We start from the raw sequence: 20,438 nt of genomic DNA, 5'->3' as shown, positions 1-20,438 counted from the left end.
TTCCAATGTTTTGGAAATAGTTTCCTTCTTTTATTTTATTTTAGTTGACAAAAACACATCTGAATTAGGGCCCCTCTAAATTAATATTATTTTTAGCGAGTTTTATTTCTTAATTATCAGATGTTTTTTTTTTAACTTGAATTGTAACCATCTAAGTATTAAAACATACCTTGAATATAATTGGATCAACTATGATCAATTATTCCATTTTCAATCTGAATTATGACAATCTACTCGATTAGGGCGGTGTCTTTCACCATCTATTCAATGAAGAGCGAAACATAACAAGTAAAAGTGAATAGAGAGAGCTAGTGATGCTGTGGTCCACAAGTGTTCAAGCTGTTTTTTATAATTTGAACCTAATTATGGTCTTACAATTTATTTTTATTTTTTAAAAAAGAGTTAAAAGTCAACCACAAACGTTAAATAAAGAAACTATTATCTTCTCAAATTTTAAAAACAAGAATGACATGAAAGATTAAATACTCATATTGAAATAGAAATTATATAAAATATAATTGAGGATTGTTGTCACGTTAAGTGACAATCCATATGGCTTTATAATTATTTTGTGTTGTTTTATTTAAATAAATTCTCATATTCCCTAGACCATTTTGACAGTCCATATATAACAATTTTATCATACTGTTGATTATTATCTTATACGTTTTCTAATTTTGTCTTTTTAGGCGACAAGGAAGACAAAGAATAACAACTTGTACCATCGTGTTTATCTTTTTAGGTTTTATTGTTGTCTAACATCTGCATTGAAATTATGACTAATTAATCTGAGTTCACGTCCTGCAAGACCTAAATAAGAGGGAAAAAATACTTTCTTTTATGATTTTTTTCATTTTTGGGACTCAAACTCAAGATCGATTAAGGGTGAGGTGATGTCGAGTTTTTAAATAATACATAGTATATATAGTCTACACCTAATATCATAAATCGGCCTAGGATTGTTGTGACAAGTACAATATTTGAACAATTATAAGAACTCCATCCTCATTCTCGATTCAAAACCAAGACATCTGATTAAGGAAGAGTGACACAATGTTGAGCTTTTACATCATGTGTAGTATAGTGTACGTCTAATAATCATAAATTGGTCTAGAATTGTTGTGACAAAGCACATTATTTGGATAATTATAAGAGCTTATATTTATAATTTACTACGTCGAAATGCTTCAAAATCTCCGAACAAAATAATTCAACTTATTTTGTTTGGTCATGGTGTCTTAATAATGAGTTGAATTATGACATTGAAATTGAAAAAAAGTCCTAGAAAAAGTGAAGTTTGCTATGAAGAAATTGTACACTTGGACCATTGAATCAATTCACCACTTCATATGTGTTTTGAAAATCATTATATGAAAATTTAGAGAAAAGGTGGGAGACGTGAGAGAGAAAGAGAAGGTAAGCTCCTTCATGTTTATTTAGTGGTTTCGAGTTTGAATTCTGGGAATGAAATCACCTTTAAGAGAGATAAGAGCCGTAGGTCGGATGCTAGATTCACAATACTAAGTTCTGCGTCCACTATCGTCTTGAGGCTAGAGGAGTTTTAAGGTACGTATGACCCTCATTTTAAAACTAGGTTAAACTGTTAGGGAGAACACACTTTATTTACTTAATTATTCTTCAACACGTCCCCTCATTCACATATTGGACGTTCCAATTCTTTTATTTATTAGCCGAGACTTGAACCTAGGGCCTCAACCTAGCTCATACAATGTTGAAATTGTGCGATCCAGAAGTCAGAAATTTCATTGAGGTAGTTCAATGGTTAATTTATGTGATACTAATATCATATCATCATATTATACTATAAGTGGGAAGAATTTTAGGCAAAAGTTAGATTACTATTTTACCCCTACACTAAATCATAATCTAACTAATCAAATATTAGTAAATAATTTTCTAATTTATTATATAGTCTTAATTACTCTTAATTTAAAAGTTGAAAAATTTAAAAGATAATAACATTTAATATATATATATATGAAAAGTCACATGAAAATTCGAAAGGTCAATTACTATTAAAATAAATATAAAAAAGATAGAGCATAAAATTTAATTCATTAACTTTTAAAATTAAATTAATAGACTTCTAAACAATATACATTGAATCTTATTGTAGAAAGTTATTCCATATTCCCAAATTTATTGAAAATTTCGAATTCTTAATTATTACATATAATTAGTTCAATTAAAATGTTTAATTCCTCTGATCTTCCATAGAATTAAATATCATGTCTTTTCATATACTTTATAGGATTCTATAAATTTGGACAGAAAAAATTATACTATTCAATCATATTCAAATGATCTATAAAACTCAAAGTAAAAATCATCTTATTAGTTTGTATTCACAACTTACGCAACTTTTACAAGCTTTTCATCGTCATGTATTCATCACCAATTTTCTATTTTTGGGTTTCAATTACAAAACAATTTTGAGTTTTGGGTTTAAGAATTATATTGCTTCATCGTGAGAATGTTGGAGGCAAAACACATTATGGTCCTTCTTTCGATTTTGAAAATACCTTTATTTGAGTATGAGGAACAGGCCGAAAACATTACATAATTTATGTTTAAATATTCTTAATTATTTTTTGATTTATATGAAGCAACTTCTTTCAATGTGGGTTGTATCATTATTTGTGTCTTTTTTACTAATGTTCCTTAGTTATCTTGCTCAAAAGATCCTTCTTTTTGTGTGTATATATATATTTGCACTTTATTTACTGATTTTGTATTTTATGATAAGTTTTTTGGGTTGCAATTATTTTCGTCTTTTAATAGATTTTTGGTGATGATCTCTTAAATAAAATGAATAGAAAATATTAGTCCACTTCACTTTTGTGTTTCATCATCTTATAATTCTTATACATTTATGTAAAATCAATTTGTTGGCCATTTTTCCCTGATTAACATGGTAAATATATATTTATTCTTTGTCTTTATTAATTTTGTTATATATGTTTACGTCCATTGCTTAAATTTAGAGCAAGAGTTCATCACTATATCACATACTATATGCTATATTATCGTAATTAGTTTTATATTTTTCAACATTTTTCATTTTGCATACAAATAACCAAAATTAAATGAAGAGAATTAATTGACATTGTTATATTTGCACAGAACAACATACACAAAAGAATAATGTAATTGATAATTATCAACGTTAAATTAGACCTATACAAATTTGTATGACAGTAAAGAATAAACGTGCAACGCACGTTTCCAGAACTAGTTGACATATACACCGGTATAATTTCAGCGGGGGATGTTCAAATGGCATAAGAGTTTGTTTTTTAAAAATAAAATAAAATAAAATTGGGAGTAGGGGATTACAAGATGCAAAATCGAATTGGTACCTTACCAACAAGGTGAAAGTTCAAGTAGTCAACCAACTGAGCTCCTAAGTTTCCGTGGTATAAGAGTGTGACACCGTGTGTAAGTCAGTTTAAGTTAACAGAGATTTGGAAAACATATATTGTTTGTTATTTGCCTTTCTCGATTATATTAAATAGGTGCTTACTCTACTTTGAGGCAACATAAAAGAAGATACACATCTTAGATTTATTTGTTGATAATCAGGCTACCCTCGTATTCTTCCCTATTGATATTAATGAGGTGGGCGGGAAAGATGGTGCCTAATATATGGATGACCTTTCTGAGTTGACACTCACTAGTGAACAAAGAGGTGGATCATCTGATCTTGAAATATGTCATCTCAGTTATCCAGATCTTTCTATCTCTATTCATTTTGTCAGGTACTTAAATCATACGATTTTGAGGAATTTGCTTTTAACATTCATTCTACCAGACCAAAACGAGGCCTTTCCGTGCTAGTTGTCAGTTTGATATCCATGTGTGGAAACCACTCATTTTAGATAAGTAGGGAAATTGTGAGATTTATTGAAACCAACCAGTATTCCAAAACAGAATCATGCACAAATCAAGTGCTAAAACAAAACAAAAAAAAAACAATCCTTACATGAATCCAACAATTTAGTAAACATTTGCAACAAATAAGTGATTCCGAGAACGCTGCTCAACATGCAAGAAGTTGAATCTTGATCTTCTGAAGCATCCCTACAACATCTTTCATGTTTGTCCTTCTTGCCGGAGATTCAGCACAACAATCTACTGCCACTTTCATGATTGATGCCACGATATCTAACTCCTTCTGTAAGCGATTATCAGTTGGTGTAACCAAGTTGGCATCCACAACGTCCATTACTGCCTCTGGGAGTGAATAACTCACCCATTGCTTCAAGCTAAGATCTCCCTCAAACTCATTAGGCTTTCTCCTAGTAAATGTCTCCAGCAACATGATCCCGTAACTATAGACATCACATTTTATAGACACCAATCCATCCAGTCCATACTCTATAAACAAACAATTCATTTGAAGATTTAACATAATTTCTTGGTGAAAAGGAAGAAGAAAGGAAAAATCAGCAAAACAAAGAGACATACCTGGTGCAATATAACCCAATGTTGCTAAGGTTTTAGTGTATAAATCACTCTCATCTTCACCAAGCAATTTTGAAATCCCAAAGTCGCTTAGGTGGGCAACCATATCCTCATCCAGCAAGACGTTACCAGGCTTCAGATCACAGTGAATCACAGGTAACGAGCACCCATGATGGAGATATTCCAACGCGCATGCTACATCTATCATAATGCTTAGTCTCTGCCTGATGTCTAGGAAGTAGTTGTGGGAATACAAGTACTTGTCAAGACTTCCATTAGGCATATACTCGAGCACTAAAGCCTTAAAATCAAGGTTGGAGCAACTAGTGATGACTTTCACGAGATTCCTATGGCGAAGGCTGCGCAAAACTTCACATTCTGTATCAAAACTCTTGAATGCCGCTTTCAGTTGCAGATTGAACACTTTAACTGCAATGGCAGTCCCACTCCTGAGAACGCCTTTGTAAACAGAGCCAAAACTTCCAGAACCAATCAGATTACTGTCGCTAAGTGAATCAGTTGCTTGGAGCAGTTCATAGTATGAAATTCTTTCTGTTGTTGCAATAGACAATGAATCAGCTTGTTGAGGAGATCTTTTACCTCTTCTATACCTTATCCTTAGGAACACAAAGGTAATAGGAGCAAATACAAGTGTTATTCCCAGCATAAGAAATAGAACAAGCATTTTTTTCCTATTTGATCTATGCTTTGATGATGTGGCGCATGGTGGGACACTAAACCTTGAAGAACCACACAATGCTTCATTGTCGATGAAAAACTGACTCGAGAGGTTCTTGAAAGGACCCTCCGAGGGTATTTCACCGTACAATTTGTTGACAGAAACATTGAAATACTTGAGGTATTGTAGTTTCTCCAAAGACATGGGAATGGTTCCCGATATATTATTATGTGAAATGTCTAGGTATCCCAAACTTACCATGTTGCTGATTGAGTCAGGTATAGATCCTTGCAACTTGTTGTGTTCCAAATAAAGATATACCAGATTTTGCAATCCTCCAATTTCTCTAGGAATTCCATTTGTGAATTGATTCATTGACAGATCCATGTATGTCGCAGCCTTTAGATTTCCAATTTCCGGAGGTAAAGAACCAACCATGTTGTTTGACGATAAGTCGAGCTCTATTAGATCTTTAAGATTTCCTAAGCTTGTTGGTATATTGGAACTCAATTTATTGGAATCCATATATATCTCTCTAAGAGAAGTAACATTCCCTAAACAATTAGGAATAGATCCTGAAAGTTGATTTTGTCCCAAGTAAATATCTCCCAAATGTTGCAATTTACATAAATTATCTCCAATAAATCCCGTAAGCTTGTTGTTGTTCAAGTACAGGCGCTGAAGGCTTCTCAAGTTGTGAATTGATGTAGGAATTGATCCAATCAAGTTATTATCAGAAAGATCAAGGTCTAATAAGTTGCTTAAGTTTCCAACTTCATTTGGAATCTTGCCTTTGATGTTGCAAGCATTGGCATAAAACTTTATAAGAGATATGGAGAAGTTCCCTACGGAGACCGGAAGCATGGAATTTAGAGGGTTGAAACCTAGAGAAAGAGCTGTTAATCTTGTGCAATTGGTTAAGGAAGTGAGGAAGCTTAAAAATGAATCACTGGTTAAATTGTTTCTCCGCAAGTTTAAGATGTTTAGTTGAGTCAAATATCCAAGAGAATTGGGAATCAATCCTGTGAGTTTGTTTTGTGAAAGCTCTAGTTTAGTAAGCTTTGAACAATTGGAGATAGAATGAGGAATAGTCCCAACAAGATTGGTTAAGCCACTCAAGAAAAGCCATTTAATGTTGGGTAAGGTAGAACCTATGTTCTGTGGTAGAGTTCCTGATAGATTATTGGCTGAAAGACCAATTATTCTCAGTCGTGATATGTTGAAGATCTCCATTGGAAGTGAACCACTAAAACTATTAAACCCAAGACCAAGTACCTCCAACTCAACGAGATTTCTTATCTCTTTGGGTATTTCACCTGAAGAAAGAATGAGTTTAACTAAAAATTGGCTAGTTCAGATTGCTATCACTTAATTTGAATGTATACGTACCAGTAAACCTATTGTGCTGAAGATATAAATTTTGCATCTTGGTTAAGTTGCCAATCTCCCGTGGTAAGGATCCCTTGAGATTGTTCGGCCCTAGTGAAAAATTTTGCAACAATGAGTTATTGAATATGGAGATCGGGATAGAGCCGGTAATCTGGTTTCCTCCCACATTTAACTCCACCAAATTAACAAGATTTCTGATATCTTGTGGAATTATCCCTGCATTTAACGTGTAATAAAAAACGATCTAAGGTAATTAGATACAATAGTACTAGCATTCATCATATCATATCTCATCTCATATATATATATATATATATATATATATATCATATCATATCATATCATATATTATTATAAGTGGGAGGCTCAATTTTCAAAGTTGAATTACTCTTTTACCCTTTTACTAAATAAAAATATCTAATCTAATTAGTAGCAATATTTAAATTGTTACACAATTACTGCACCCTAATGTAATAAATAAAATATCTACTCTAATTAAATAGGAGTAATATTTTAATTATCACACAATTACAGCAGCCTATATTCAATGTCTTGGAATTGCTAGCTTTTTCATCTTCCTAAAATTGTCCTCTATTCAATATTTTGGTTTCGTTTCAACTTCCTTAACTTATTTTTCAATTTTTTATACCAATTTAATGTCTTGGTATGCTACTTTAACATGCATTGAATCAAATCAAAATGACCCTTTTGAATTTACGCAATAAGCCTCTTCGTTGCTAAATAAATAGAAGAATTGAAAGAGTTGCATTGAGTAATTAAATGTAGACTAATTATTAACTAGGAATAATAAATATATGAATAAAAAAGTTCAAGGAATGCGCATCAGAAAAGATCTACAAAAAGGCAAAATTATATGAATAATTAAATTTAAATTATTACAAAATATTTTGTTGGTTCGTTTTGCCACTATTTCATGAATATATACATTTAAGTCACCTTCTTATGGGATATTTTGTACCCCTATCTACACACTACTTTTTCAGAATATTTTTATACTATCAATCAAATAATACATTTACCTTTTAATAATAAATCAATAAATTGTGAAACATTAATGTGAAGTTAATGAATCTGTCTAGCCCTTAGTGTAGTTTATCTTTTACTATATAATTATATGCACTTATCCCATTAATTTTAAATTTGTTAATTCTTTTAATTTTCATCCATTAGAAAACTTTTCATATACTCTATTAAGTTTTATATAATACACATAATATTTTTGAAAAAAGTATAGGATGCAGTTCCAATTGATTTGCACAGTAATTTAGGTAACTATACTGTTATTCAAATTATATCATATAATTGAAAGCTAGAGATTCTTCTAGCCGATTGCAGATTTGAGGCAACAATAAGTGAAGTAGTTCTTGTCAAAGAACCATTTCGTGGTAGTTTACCTCCCAGGTGATGTTGATTAATTAGTTAAAATTATTGTCTTATGTTGTTAATTTTTAATTTGTGTTACACTTTAATATGTAATTGCATGGATTACTATAGAAAAAAAGTGTTATGTATGAGATTATATACTTTAGAGGTTTAATCCAAAATTTGAAGTTATTTGGTGTTGTAATGCATAAAACACATTGATTTTAATAGCTAGTCATGCTACATTTGATATTATATATATACAATTTTACTAATTATTTATGTTAAATTCAAAGATGAAATGACTTAGAAGTGTAAATCAGACAAAAGGTAATCTTCCCTTTCAAAATTCATATAACTCATTGCACATTTAATCTAACTTTTTAAAAAAAAATTACCTAGCGTGAAATACACGTGCAATGCACGTGTTCGAGAACTAGTTATACTAAAAATGGGAACATCAAAATGAAAAGTTGAAATACCTTTTTACCCTTCAAAACACTATTTCTATTATTATTCTTTTACAAAACCAAATATATATATTCTAATAACTAATTAGATATAGATGAAATCAGTTTTTAAAAGTATTCAATGTTCATTAAATTATTTAATGATGGAATTAAGTAAGATATGTGAATGAGAATGACCCGTACTGTTGGGTTTTCAAGGTGATTAGGGCGTCATGCGGAAGCTTACAATTGCAAATCATAGAGTTGATAAATGAGATAACAAAAACTTATACTAAAAATATAATATCATAATATGAAAACTAATATAAGAGAAAAATATTAAAACTATTGAGAAAATAAATCTCCCAATAAACTAAACTCTTAAACGGCTACATTGTGGACGCTATTGTGTTGTGTTATGGGAATAGGGATCTTCATTTTATAGATCTTCAAACTTTTCCTCTAAGGAAAGAATAAACCAAATATGGAAGAAAAATATATTTTCCTTTCATGAAAAGTAAAAACATTTATGGTAATGTTTTGTCTTTTTTTTTTTAGGAAAAACTAACTTCAAATAACACTACAAAAAATCCCTAAATTGCCAACAGATTTTACTAACCGATTTTTGGTTGGTATGTTTACCAACAAATTAAAATCGGTTGGTAATATTTACCGACGAGCCTTTTAGCAACAGATTAATATAAGTTGGCATTTGGTTGGTAACTCAATTTGCCAACCAATTTGATCAATTTACCAACAAATTTTTTTGTTGGTAATTGGGGTTCCTTTTGTAGTGTAAGGTAAGAAAATCAGGGCAAAACCCTAACACGTACTTTATTCAAAACATTTTTACGTTTTTGTCAAAGCATGAAGAATTCTAAGAGATGAAATTCAATGCACACAACATTCATTGTAAATGAATATAGGACATTTAAAACTAGTCTAACCTTTAGACTTCTCCAATTGAACTACTATAAAATAGTATAAATACCACTCCTTTTCCTCAAATAGATAAAGGAAGTTGAAAAACTAAATTTCATATGACAGTCAAATTACTCGAAGGTAAATGGCAACTATCCATCCAATTATTTTACAAGATGGTAAAATTAGTTTCATCATTTAGACATAATATGTAGTAATAGTTTGGCTAATTCTCATTCTTTATTTACAAAGAGATATTCTTTTTTCGCCTTACATATTGTAAATTATAATAGGATGTTATCTGCTTCGAGTGATTTGTCGATATCATCATCTAGACAACTTTTTTAGATTTGTGTAATACAATAATTATATCTATTTTATTTTGCTATTTATTGTAATTGACACTTTAATTATATTGTAATTTTCTTTTGGACAACATTTGAAGTTTCATGTACTATGAGGAAAAAGGTGACCTTTATTTGAAAAGTTTTATATACGCTGCAGATTTTAATAGGAGTATGTCAATAACATCTGTTAGTCCATACAACTTTACTCTTCGGATAAACTGGTGTACACCCTATTACAATCGTGATTACATTCATTCATTGTCTTAATTTGTCCTTATGTTTTGATTCTAAATTCTCATTTGTCCTTATGTTTTGATTCTAAATTCTCATTTTAATAAGATCTAGAGCTTTATAATAAGAATATATAAATTATATTGTATTTGGATTAACAGTTTGACACATAAATTGAGTAGGGTTTTTTTCATGTTCAATCGTGATTATTAGGATCTGATAAATATTTGTAAGAAGGATTTATACCATTTTGTTTTCTGTAAATGTTATTATTGGCATCGTATGCATATATGTTGGGTTATGTGCAATCAAGATATATTTTAAAATGCATTGTTAAACCTCATGTCATATTGGCGACAATAGTTTTAATCATGATAAAAGTAATTTAAATAGTAGGATACAATATACACTAACATATAAAGATTTATATACTAAATAAGTCACCTTATTATTACCACTTTGAGCATTTTTCATTATAATTATGTGTTACATCGTTTAAAATTTTATAGATATTTTTAAAAATATTATATTCTTAATAAACTAATAAAAAGTTTAAATACTTCAAATATTTGTCTTATAAATCCATTTAAACATTTTGAATATGTACACAATTAAATTTTAGTAATTTACCTTCTTTTTTTTTGAATATTTGTCTTATTTATGTTTATTTTTTGTAAGGGGTGTGTAAGATAGAATAGATAAAACCACATTTTTTATCAATTTTTTCATAAGGGGTGTACAAGATTGAAACACAATGAATAATTTGAAATGAAGAAAGTAACATATAATTAAATTATTAATAACTTCTTTAATTCACCGAAGAAATAGTGATATAAATATTTATCCTTATTTATTTATCCTTGTGTCTCATTTTGAGAAAAACAAATTCAATGTTTCAACTTTTGATACCCTTTCATATTTTAAGTTGTCACTCTGTTGATGCTATGTTTCTGTATTCTAAGCTCATTTTTGAAAAAATTAATTTGGTAGGATTCAATACTTGATATGATCCCTTAATAAACTAATAAAATTAATATTGATTATAAATTGTAGACTTCATATTATTTTAATTAACTCTATGAAGTGGCTATCAAATCCTATTCATTTTTCATCTTTCTTCATTTCTCTGAACTTTGTCTTGCAGGTAATTAACATATGAGATAAGAATATACATATATTAATTTGTGTTTATAATTATAGTATTTTAAAATACTAAATATTATCATCTTTTATTTCATTTGGAGAAGAGATACTTTGTTGTCATATTTTAATTTGTTATTGGTATCCAAGAGTAGATTCCAATTATTTGAACTATTTTTTGTTTGAAAATGAACGATATTCATGTAATTTAATTATAAATCTATTTTAATACAATGATAATTTGAAACAATTTATGTCAATTTAGATGACCACACACGTGTCCAAAAACTAGTAAGATAAAACATACCTGTGAAATGGTTGAAATCAAGATACAAGAACTGCAAGTTACTCAATCTTCCAATTTCACTATGTATTGGTCCATCAAACTCATTTCTGAATAGATACAACATTTGAAGTTGTGAACAATTTGACAAGCTTGTAGGCATATGACCATGAAGCTCGTTCATTGATAGATCAAGCTCTTTGAGTATCGGGAGACCATTGCATAAACCATTGGGAAGATTTCCTGATAAGCTATTGTCTGTAAATGCAATGACTTCGATTCTAGAAATATTGAAAATTGTGAATGGTATAGAACCCGTAAGCTTATTATGTTGTATGTACAACAATTTCAGGTTGTGAAGATTGCCAATCTCTTCCGGGATGTTTCCTTCAAGTAAATTGGCAGATATTTGTAAAGTCTCCAACCTTGAGGCATTCGAGAGTGACGGGGGAATGAAACCAGTGAAACTGTTATTCTTAAGATTTAAAACTTGAAGCTGTTTTAAAAACCCAAACCAAGAAGGAATTTCCCCTCTGAATTTGTTGAAACTTAACTCAAGAAACTTAAGCCGACGTAAGAGTACCATTTCTTGAGGCAAATTTCCATGGAAATTGTTACTTCCCAAATCAAGAGAAACAAGAAATGTGAGGTTTCCAAAATCACGAGGAATCCTACCGGTAAGAGCCATGTCGGAAAGATTCAAGGACTTCACTCTCTGGTGACGGTAGTCACAAGTGACTCCTACCCAATGACAAACATAAATAGTAGGAGACCAACTTTCATCCAAGTAATGAAAAGGATCGGAACTAATTTGAGATTTCAAAGAGAGAAGAGCTAATTGATCAGTTGTAATGTTGGTTTGGGTCATAACATAGTGAAGCAACAAGAGTATTGTCAAGAGGAAAAATGTGAAGGCTTTCTCCATTAGTGCAAATATTAATAGAAAAATGATATGGCTAGTAACATGTGGTATTGAGGCTTTAAATAGCAATGGGATCAACATGATTATTTTTTTTTTTAAAAAAATTACTTTTATTTATTCATATCAATACTAATACTACCAAATCAATCAGAAATGTAAAATGGTGCAAAAATTCCCCTAATCATCCAAAGACTTGTGCAAGTCAACTAAAGTCTCTTATTTTCTATAATTGTGTGGTGAAATGTAGTGCTACTTTTAGCAACTTATATTATACGTCGGAAAAATATTTGTTTGTCTGTAAGGATATATATGCATCATATTTTTAATGAGGGGTATATTTTTTCGTTTTCTTTTTTTAAAATAAATTAATACACAACATTAATTTGTATTGGCTGTTATCATTTTAGGGAATTTTCCAGGTTATGTGGGTCCAAAGACTTGACAAAATTGGTTAGGACCAAATATACATCAAGTCTTGGCAACCATAAAAGTGGTGGCAAAATTATTCCTCTAATCAGTCCAAAGACTTCCCAAGTTGCCTTCTACTATATGTATGTCCACTAGCTAGCTAGCTAGCTATATCGAGAAGTGAAACGGGTCCGAAATGATTTGAGATTTTAAAGAAAGAAGAGTTAACTTGTATAATTGGTGATAGTTCATATAAAAAATACAAACACATGTGTATGAATCTCGCAAAAAAAAAAAAAAAAAAATACATCCTGTGTGTTCTTGATCATTATTGCTTCTCACTTAGGAGATAAAAAGTACAAAATGAGATATTTGGGAGATGTTTGCTAAGTTTATAGGCTCGTTAAACTAACTTAGAAATATTTTTTTAGCTATGTACTTGTTTAGTAAACATTCAAAGTACTTATAAACTAAAATCAACAAAAGTCATAAGTTGGTCATCCATAACTTATTAATTTTTAGCTTATAAGCATTTTTTATTTGACCAAGTCTTTTACTATTTTGTCCTTCATTTTAAAAAATTCTTAAAAAAAAAATCCAATATAAAACTCGTACCTTCCTCTTCACTAAGAATACATCGTTCCTCTATTTCTTTACAAGGACACTTTCAGATATATATATATATATATATTTTAAAAGAAGAAGGTTATTTTGGTCATTTTAACAAAAGAACAACTTATATTTCTTTATTATTAGTTTCAACACTTCTTTTCGAGTAGTAATCACACTTTTTTTTTATAATTATGGTATCAGGACAACTCTCACACACCTCGATTAATTTCAAGAAATAAAATGTCATCTACCACCAACGACAACCGACCACAAGTACCAGTTAATTTTGTTCACAAATACACATGTACCCTTATTTTATAATTTTACTTTCTTTTATTTCTTAATGAATCTGTTCTACTAGTGACATTCCACATTAATTATGTCCTCTCCGCCCTTCAAAATAAGTGTCATCTTAGTTTTAAAAAATTGGCATAATACATAAAAGTGCCCTTTAACTTGGCCTCAGTTGGTATCTGTAGCCTCCAACTTTGGATGTGCACAAGTAGGTACTTAAACTTGTATAAAGTTGAACAAGTAGCTAGACACACATGTCATACGTGGCATAATACACGTAGGACGCTATGTAGGACTGTAAATTGTCATGTAGGACGTGTGTGTCTACTTTTTTAATTATATACAAGTTTAAGTACCTACTTGTACACTGAATGACATAGATTGATGCCCGTTGAAGCCAAGTTAAAGGGCATTTTTATGTATTATGCCAAAAAGAATCATCCCAAAATAACTGTTATTTTAGAAATTCACTACAAAAATTAATATATTGTTTCAACTATACCCTTACATCTCATCTTCTTAATAGCGTTCAATTTTAAAGAGACAATTATTAAATATGGATAGTTTAGTAAACTACTCATTGTATTTATTGATTTTTTAATTTAATAGACTTGATTTTTGCTAAGGTAACACTTATTGAAATTGTTGCCTCCCAAGTCCAGAGAAATAAGAAATGTGAGGTTTCCAAAATCACAGGAAATCGTGCATGTTGGAAAGATTCAAGGACTTCACTTGCTGAATTTAGATTTCAAAGAAAAAAGAGTTAATTGATCCGTAGAAAATGGTCATTTTAGTATTAATACAACTAAATTTGAACTTAAAAGAACAATAATTTGACTTGTTAAAGATGTTGGGCAACACACTTTAATTATTTAGTTAACCTTTTAACAATTATTTATATAAAAAAGTTGATTTTCTTTTTACTTGTTTCAGAGATTATTTTGTTTATTTTATTTTTTTAATAAGAGAGTACTTAATTTGTATTGGCTGTTATTGTTTTAGGAAAAATTTTCAAGTTACGTGGGTCCTAAAGATTTGACAAACTGAAGAAGACCAAAATCAACCAAGTCTTGCAAACGTAAATGTGGGGCAAAGATATACATCTAATTAACTTTAATAAGAGAGTATTAATTTGTCATTGCTTTTTTTGTTTGTTGTCTTGATGTTATATGTCCTCTTAGTGTTTCCCATGTAAAACATTTACTATATTACTTGCCTATTTGTATTCATATAGTTTATTCCTCTAACAATTTACAAAATGATCATTCTGCTTCAAGATTTTCAAGAGGATCAATTTGGTTTTAGTTATTCAATTTACTTGTTCTACCATTTTGCAACACTAATATTTAGAGGAAACAGTGAAAACAGAATCATGCACAAATCAAGTTCTAAAACAAAACAAAAAAAGCAATATCTTTCCATAAAACAAACAAGCAATCAATTTGGAAAAAGAGAATCAGAGAACATGTTCAGTGTGCAAGAAGTTGAATCTTCATCTTCTGTAGCATCCCTACAACATCTTTCATGTTTGCCCTTCTTGCCGGAGATTCAGCACAGCAATCTAATGCCACTTTCATGATTGATGCAACAACATCTAGCTTCTTCTGTAAGCGATTATCAGTTGGTGTAACCAAGTTGGCATCCACAACGTCCATTACTGCCTCTGGGAGTGAATAACTCACCCATTGCTTCAAGCTAAGATCTCTCTCAAAATCACTAGGCTTTCTCCTAGTAAATGTTTCCAGCAATATGATCCCGTAACTATAGACATCACATTTTATTGACACCAGTCCATCCAATCCATACTCTACAGTCAAACAATTAATTGATTGATTAAACAATTAGGAAGAAATCCTGAAAGTTGATTTTGATCCAAGTAATTATCTCCCAAATGCTGCAATTTACAAATATTATCTTCAATAAATCCTGTAAGTTTATTGTCACTCAAGTTCAAGCGTTGAAGGTTTCTCAAGTTACGAGTTGAGGTAGGAATTGATCCAATCAAGTTATTAATAGAAAGATCAAGGTCTATTAAATTGGTTAAGTTTCCAACTTCATTTGGAATCTGGCCGTTAATCTTGCAAGAATCGGCATAAAAGTTTATAAGAGATTTGGAGAAGTTCCCTACGGAGACCGGAAGCATGCCATTTAGAGGGTTCAAGGATAGAGAAAGAGCTGTTAATCTTCTGCAATTGGTTAAGGAAGTGAGGAAGCTTAACGAGGAGTCGCTGGTTAAATTGTTTCTCTCCATGTTTAGGATGTGTAGATGAGTCAAATATCCAAGAAAATTGGGAATCAAGCCACTGAGTTTGTTACCTGAAGGATCTAGATGAGTAAGTTTGGAACAATTGGAGATAGAATGAGGAATAGTCCCAACAATGTTGGATAAGGTAGAACCTATGTTTGGTGGTAGAGTTGCTGATATATTATTGAATGAAAGAGATTATTCGCAGTGCTGATATGTTGAACATCTCCATTGGAAGTGAACCACTAAAACTATTAAACCCAACATCAAATTCCTTTAACTCAACGAGATTTCTTATATCTTTGGGTATTTCACCTGTCAACACGTGAAGAAAGAATGAGTTTAACTAGCTCAATACAGATCGCGCGCTATAACTTTGAATACGTACCAGTAAACCTATTTTGGTTAAGATATAAGAATTGCATCTTGGTTAAGTTGCCAATCTCCCGTGGTAAGAATCCACTAAGATTGTTGCCCCACAGTAACAATGATTGCAGCAATGAGATATTGAATACGGAGATCAGGATAGAGCCGGTTATCTGGTTTCCCACCATGTCTAATATCACCAAATTAACAAGATTTCTGATTTCTTGTGGAATTATGCCTGCATTCAATGTGTAATAAAGAAAGATGTGAGGTAATTAGATACAATATATAGTAGTAGCATTCATAAGATGAAACATACCTGTGAAACGGTTGTATCCGATTTCTAATGTCTGCAAATTACTCAATCTTCCAATTTCATTATGTATTGGTCCATCAAAATTATTTTGGGATAGAGACAATATTTGAAGTTGTGAACAATTTGACAAGCTTTTAGGCAAATGACCATGAAGCTTGTTTAATGATAGATAAATCTCTTTGAGTAGTGGGAGACCATTGCATAAACCATTGGGAAGATCTCCTGATAATCTATTATCTGTAAATGCAATGACTTCAATTCTAGAAATATTGAATTTTGTGAATGGCATTGAACCTGTAAGCTGATTATATTCCATGGACAAAAATTTCAGGTTGTGAAGATTGCCAATCTCTTCGGGGATGTTTCCTTGAAGTAAATTGGCAGATATTTCTAAAATCTCCAACCTTGAGGCATTCGAGAGTGACGGAGGAATGGAACCAGTAAAACTGTTACTGTAACATCCGGCAATTTGAATTAACTATGAAAAAGCTTGAAATTGGAAATAGTCATTTTTGGAATAAAATTGTAAATCTGGAAATTTGGTTAAGCGTGGGAAATCAGTGAGTTTTGGCCAACTTTGAGCAGTCATAACTCATAGATCAGGATGAGCTAGGAGTAGTTCCAGTTATGTTTGGAAATCCCTTGGAATGATCTTTCCAACGCCGCCGAGTTTGCTCGATTCCGAGTTCGTATGAGCGAGTTATGCCCTTTGAAAGTTGGGCAGTTGGCAGGGAATCCGTCCGGAAATTTTAAGGGCATTTTGGTCTTTTCCCTAGCTATTTCTTTTGGGGTTATATTGTTGTGTTAGACTGATTTTTGGATCATTTTGGTCCCATTTTAAAAGAGTGAGAGTGAGAGTTAGGGCTTTTGAGTGAAGAGGAGAAGAAGATGAGAAGAAGAGAAAAAAGAGGAGATCAAGCAAGTTTCCATCAAAAATCGTTGTGGATATCGTCGGGGGTGATCCCCACTAGGTATGTGAGTTCTTAGTGTTGGGTGATCCTTTCCCCCACACACCAAACTCATTTTCATTATTGAGAAAAGATTGGATATGTTGTTGAAGTTGTTGGGTTGTGTTGTTGATGTTGTTGATTATGTTGTTGAAGTTTTTGTTGGTTGTGGGACATGATTTGGTTGTGTGTTTGAGTTGAATCTCTTGTATGTTGAGTCCATTGAAGTTAGGGTAGTTTAGAGTTGGGGAAAAGAGGGAGAAAAGTCGAGTTTTCTGGGGAAAGGGGTGGCGCGTCGCGCCTGCCAGCGCGCCCCAAAAGAGCTTCTGAGATTTCTCCCTTGGGGCACCGCGCCTAGCAGAGCGCCAGCAGGTCCCCTCTGAGCTTCAAGGGCTGGCGCTCCGCACCTTGCAGAGCGCCTAGGACGCCAAGTTCCCCTATTCTTTTCACACTTTCTCATGCATGTTCCTAGGTATTGTACCTATGTTTCCTAGTTGTTTCCACCACTCTAATGTACATTTAAACCTCCCGAACTCATCTATAAACATGTGATCATATACCTTGAATCCATAATTCAATTCGAGGCGAGTTTGGATCAGAGTCAAGTGAAGTTAGAGTCAAGTCAAGCAAGTTAAGAAGTAAGTCCAAGCAAGTCTTTAAAGTTGTTCAAGAGTCTTTATTGAACGTTTTAACTTCATTCTAAGGCTCAAGTTTCAAGTCAAGCAAATAGTATAAAGTTTCAAGTTAAGTCAAGAACATAAAGTTGAGTTCATTTCTCAAGGTTATTAGGGAACTATGTATTCCCAAAGAAGTTTTAAAGAAATGTTTTTACATTTAAGTAAGGTTGGAAACTGAGATTTCCAAAGAACCTTCGGGCTAGTTTTTGAGTAATTATCTCATATCAGTAGGAAGAAATATGTTTTAAAAACATAAGAGCCAGTACGTTTTTGGGAGTAGTATGGAGCACCGAATTGGGGGAGCGTTCAAAGAACCCATAGCCCCCATAGAACCATGTTAGCCACCATGGGTAGAAAATGATCATACTTTTTAGATGAATCCTTTTCCAGATAGACTAGTGGATTCATCAGGCAGTTCAGGTCTTATACCTTTGGCCGGGTATAAGATGCTCTGGCAGCGTGAGGCCGATCGTTGTATCATCACTATAACTCTTATGTGATGGTTGTCGGTTAAAGAAACTCCCACAATAGTTATTGTATTTTCATACACAGAAAGTATTGTATTTTCATATACATCAGTTCATTTGTATTTCTATATACATCTCAGGCTTATTGTATCTTTGTATACACACAGAGTTTATAACATATTTTAAGCAGTCTTTCTTTATATCACACTTGTTTTAAATTGCCTTATATTGAAAGAAGTCAGTCAGGTTGAGTTGAGTTGAGCTAGGTACGCTATTCAGTTTCTTCCAGATTTCTTTCTAGCCTTTGTTGCTTAGTTTTCCAACTCGCATACTCGTACATTCCATGTACTGATGCCAGTTGGCATGCATCTTATGACGATGCAGATACAGGTACCCAGGATCAGCATCCAGCACGCCGTTGATCCAGCTGAGCACTCCAGAGTCAGTGGTGAGCCTCCTTGCATTCCGGAGGACTCAATTATTTTGTGTCCTTAGTTTTGTTTTATTAGGGTGTTGCGGGGTCTGTCCCAACATCCATCTCAGTATTTGTAGAGGCTTCATAGACAGTTAGTCAGTTAGTTTTGAGTCTCTCATCTATGTATATATGTAAATATCCTAATTTGAGATTCGAGTTGCCTTTGTGGCCAGCTTTTATAAGTTAAGTTGTTTTGTAACCTTGTATTTGCATTGAGTTATCTTGTTGAGCTAGGTTTCCGCTGAGTTAAGAAAGTCAGGCCAAGGGTTCGCTTGGGGTCAGAAATGGTCTCCGGGTGCCGGTCCCGCCCAGGGTGTAGGCTCGGGGCGTGACAGTTACTCCTAAGGTTTATATACAACTTGAAGTTGGTGTAAAAACCCAAACCAAGAAGGAATTTCCCCTTTGAAGCTGTTTAAACTTAAATCAAGAAACTTTAGCCGACGCAAATGTGCCATTTCTTGAGGCAAATTTCCATGGAACTGGTTGCTTCCCAAGTCAAGAGAAACAAGAAATGTGAGGTTTCCAAAATCACGGGGAAATTCTGCCTGTAAGAGTCAAGTTGGAAAGCTTCAACGACTTCACTCGCTGGTGACGAGAACCACAAATGACTCCAACCCAACGACAAACAGAAATAGCAGGAGACCAACTTTCATTCAAGAAGTGAAAGGGGTCGGAACTAATTTGGGATTTAAAAGAGAGAAGAGCTAATTGATCAGTGATAATGTTGGTTTGGGCCATAACATTGTGAGGCAACAAGAGTATTGTTAAGAATAAAATGGTGAAGGCTTTCTCCATTAGTGCAAATATTAGTACTAGTAACCTGTGGTTTTGAGACTTTGAATAGCAATAAGATCTCTTTTTAGGAGATTTGTCCATTCAATCAAGTCTTTCACATCTCAATAAGAATTGTCAAATATGGTGGCAAAAAATTCCTCTAATCAGCCAATTAAGACATGGCATGTCAACCAACTCTTGCTTTCATATTCTCTAGAATTGTGTGATGAAAAGTAGGACCTACAGTGAAAAGGACCTCTCCTAAATTTGTTTTCCTAATATAGTTATATCTCATTATTATTATTATTATTATTATTATTATTCTTTATCATATTTTTGACCTCTGATTTATGCATCATTTCTTAATTACCTTTTGCTCAAGTGTCATTATCCTTTTGTTATTATATTTTCTATAATTGCATTGATAGTCCATTTGAGATAACATTATGTACACATTTCCTCATTACTTATACAAGTATTAGTTATGTTGATTTTTAAATTGTAAAACAAACTGTGTATTAATTTCAGACATGAATAGCTAGCTAGTAAACATTGTATAACTAAGCAAAACTAAAACTATTTTTTAATTAACTAACAATGACATGGATGAATATTTTCTAATGAAAAT

General features: G+C 32.1%; 2 protein-coding genes across 2 annotated transcripts in view; both read right to left on the bottom strand.

Moving 5' to 3' along the window:
• Positions 1–4,060: 4,060 nt before the first annotated feature.
• On the bottom strand, positions 4,061–11,995 carry LOC125825914 (LRR receptor-like serine/threonine-protein kinase EFR). The gene is made up of 4 exons (XM_049505204.1): positions 11,332–11,995; positions 6,554–6,769; positions 4,489–6,480; positions 4,061–4,398 (listed from the first exon to the last, which is right to left on the bottom strand). The coding sequence occupies exons 1-4, from the start codon at positions 11,993–11,995 to the stop codon at positions 4,061–4,063; spliced, it is 3,210 nt and encodes a 1,069-aa protein (XP_049361161.1).
• A 3,017-nt stretch (positions 11,996–15,012) lies between these two features.
• LOC125825912 (LRR receptor-like serine/threonine-protein kinase RGI3) overlaps positions 15,013–20,438 on the bottom strand; it is a 7,903-nt gene continuing 2,477 nt past the window's right edge. Inside the window, exons 2-4 of the mRNA XM_049505203.1 lie at positions 16,474–16,922; positions 16,177–16,392; positions 15,013–15,350 (exon numbers count right to left, since the gene is read on the bottom strand). Of these exons, the coding sequence (XP_049361160.1) occupies positions 15,013–15,350; positions 16,177–16,392; positions 16,474–16,922 (1,003 nt within the window). The remainder of the gene's footprint in view (positions 15,351–16,176; positions 16,393–16,473; positions 16,923–20,438) is intronic.

This window comes from Solanum verrucosum, unplaced genomic scaffold (assembly GCF_900185275.1).
Source record: "Solanum verrucosum unplaced genomic scaffold, falcon-dt-bn FXZP01000161.1, whole genome shotgun sequence".
In the NCBI taxonomy this organism is placed as follows: Eukaryota; Viridiplantae; Streptophyta; class Magnoliopsida; order Solanales; family Solanaceae; genus Solanum; species Solanum verrucosum.
Note: the sequence above shows the minus strand (reverse complement) of the source record. Positions and strands in the feature narration are given on the sequence as shown.

Excerpts from the sequence above, each read along its gene's own strand:
- LOC125825914 (XM_049505204.1), bottom strand. The coding sequence starts at position 11,995 with ATGGCTCTTACCGGTAGGATTCCTCGTGATTTTGGAAACCTCACATTT. Across the intron at positions 6,770-11,331 it reads TGATTTCAACCATTTCACAG|GGATAATTCCACAAGATATC; the intron begins GTATGTTTTATC and ends CGTTAAATGCAG. Across the intron at positions 6,481-6,553 it reads TCAGCACAATAGGTTTACTG|GTGAAATACCCAAAGAGATA; the intron begins GTACGTATACAT and ends TTCTTTCTTCAG.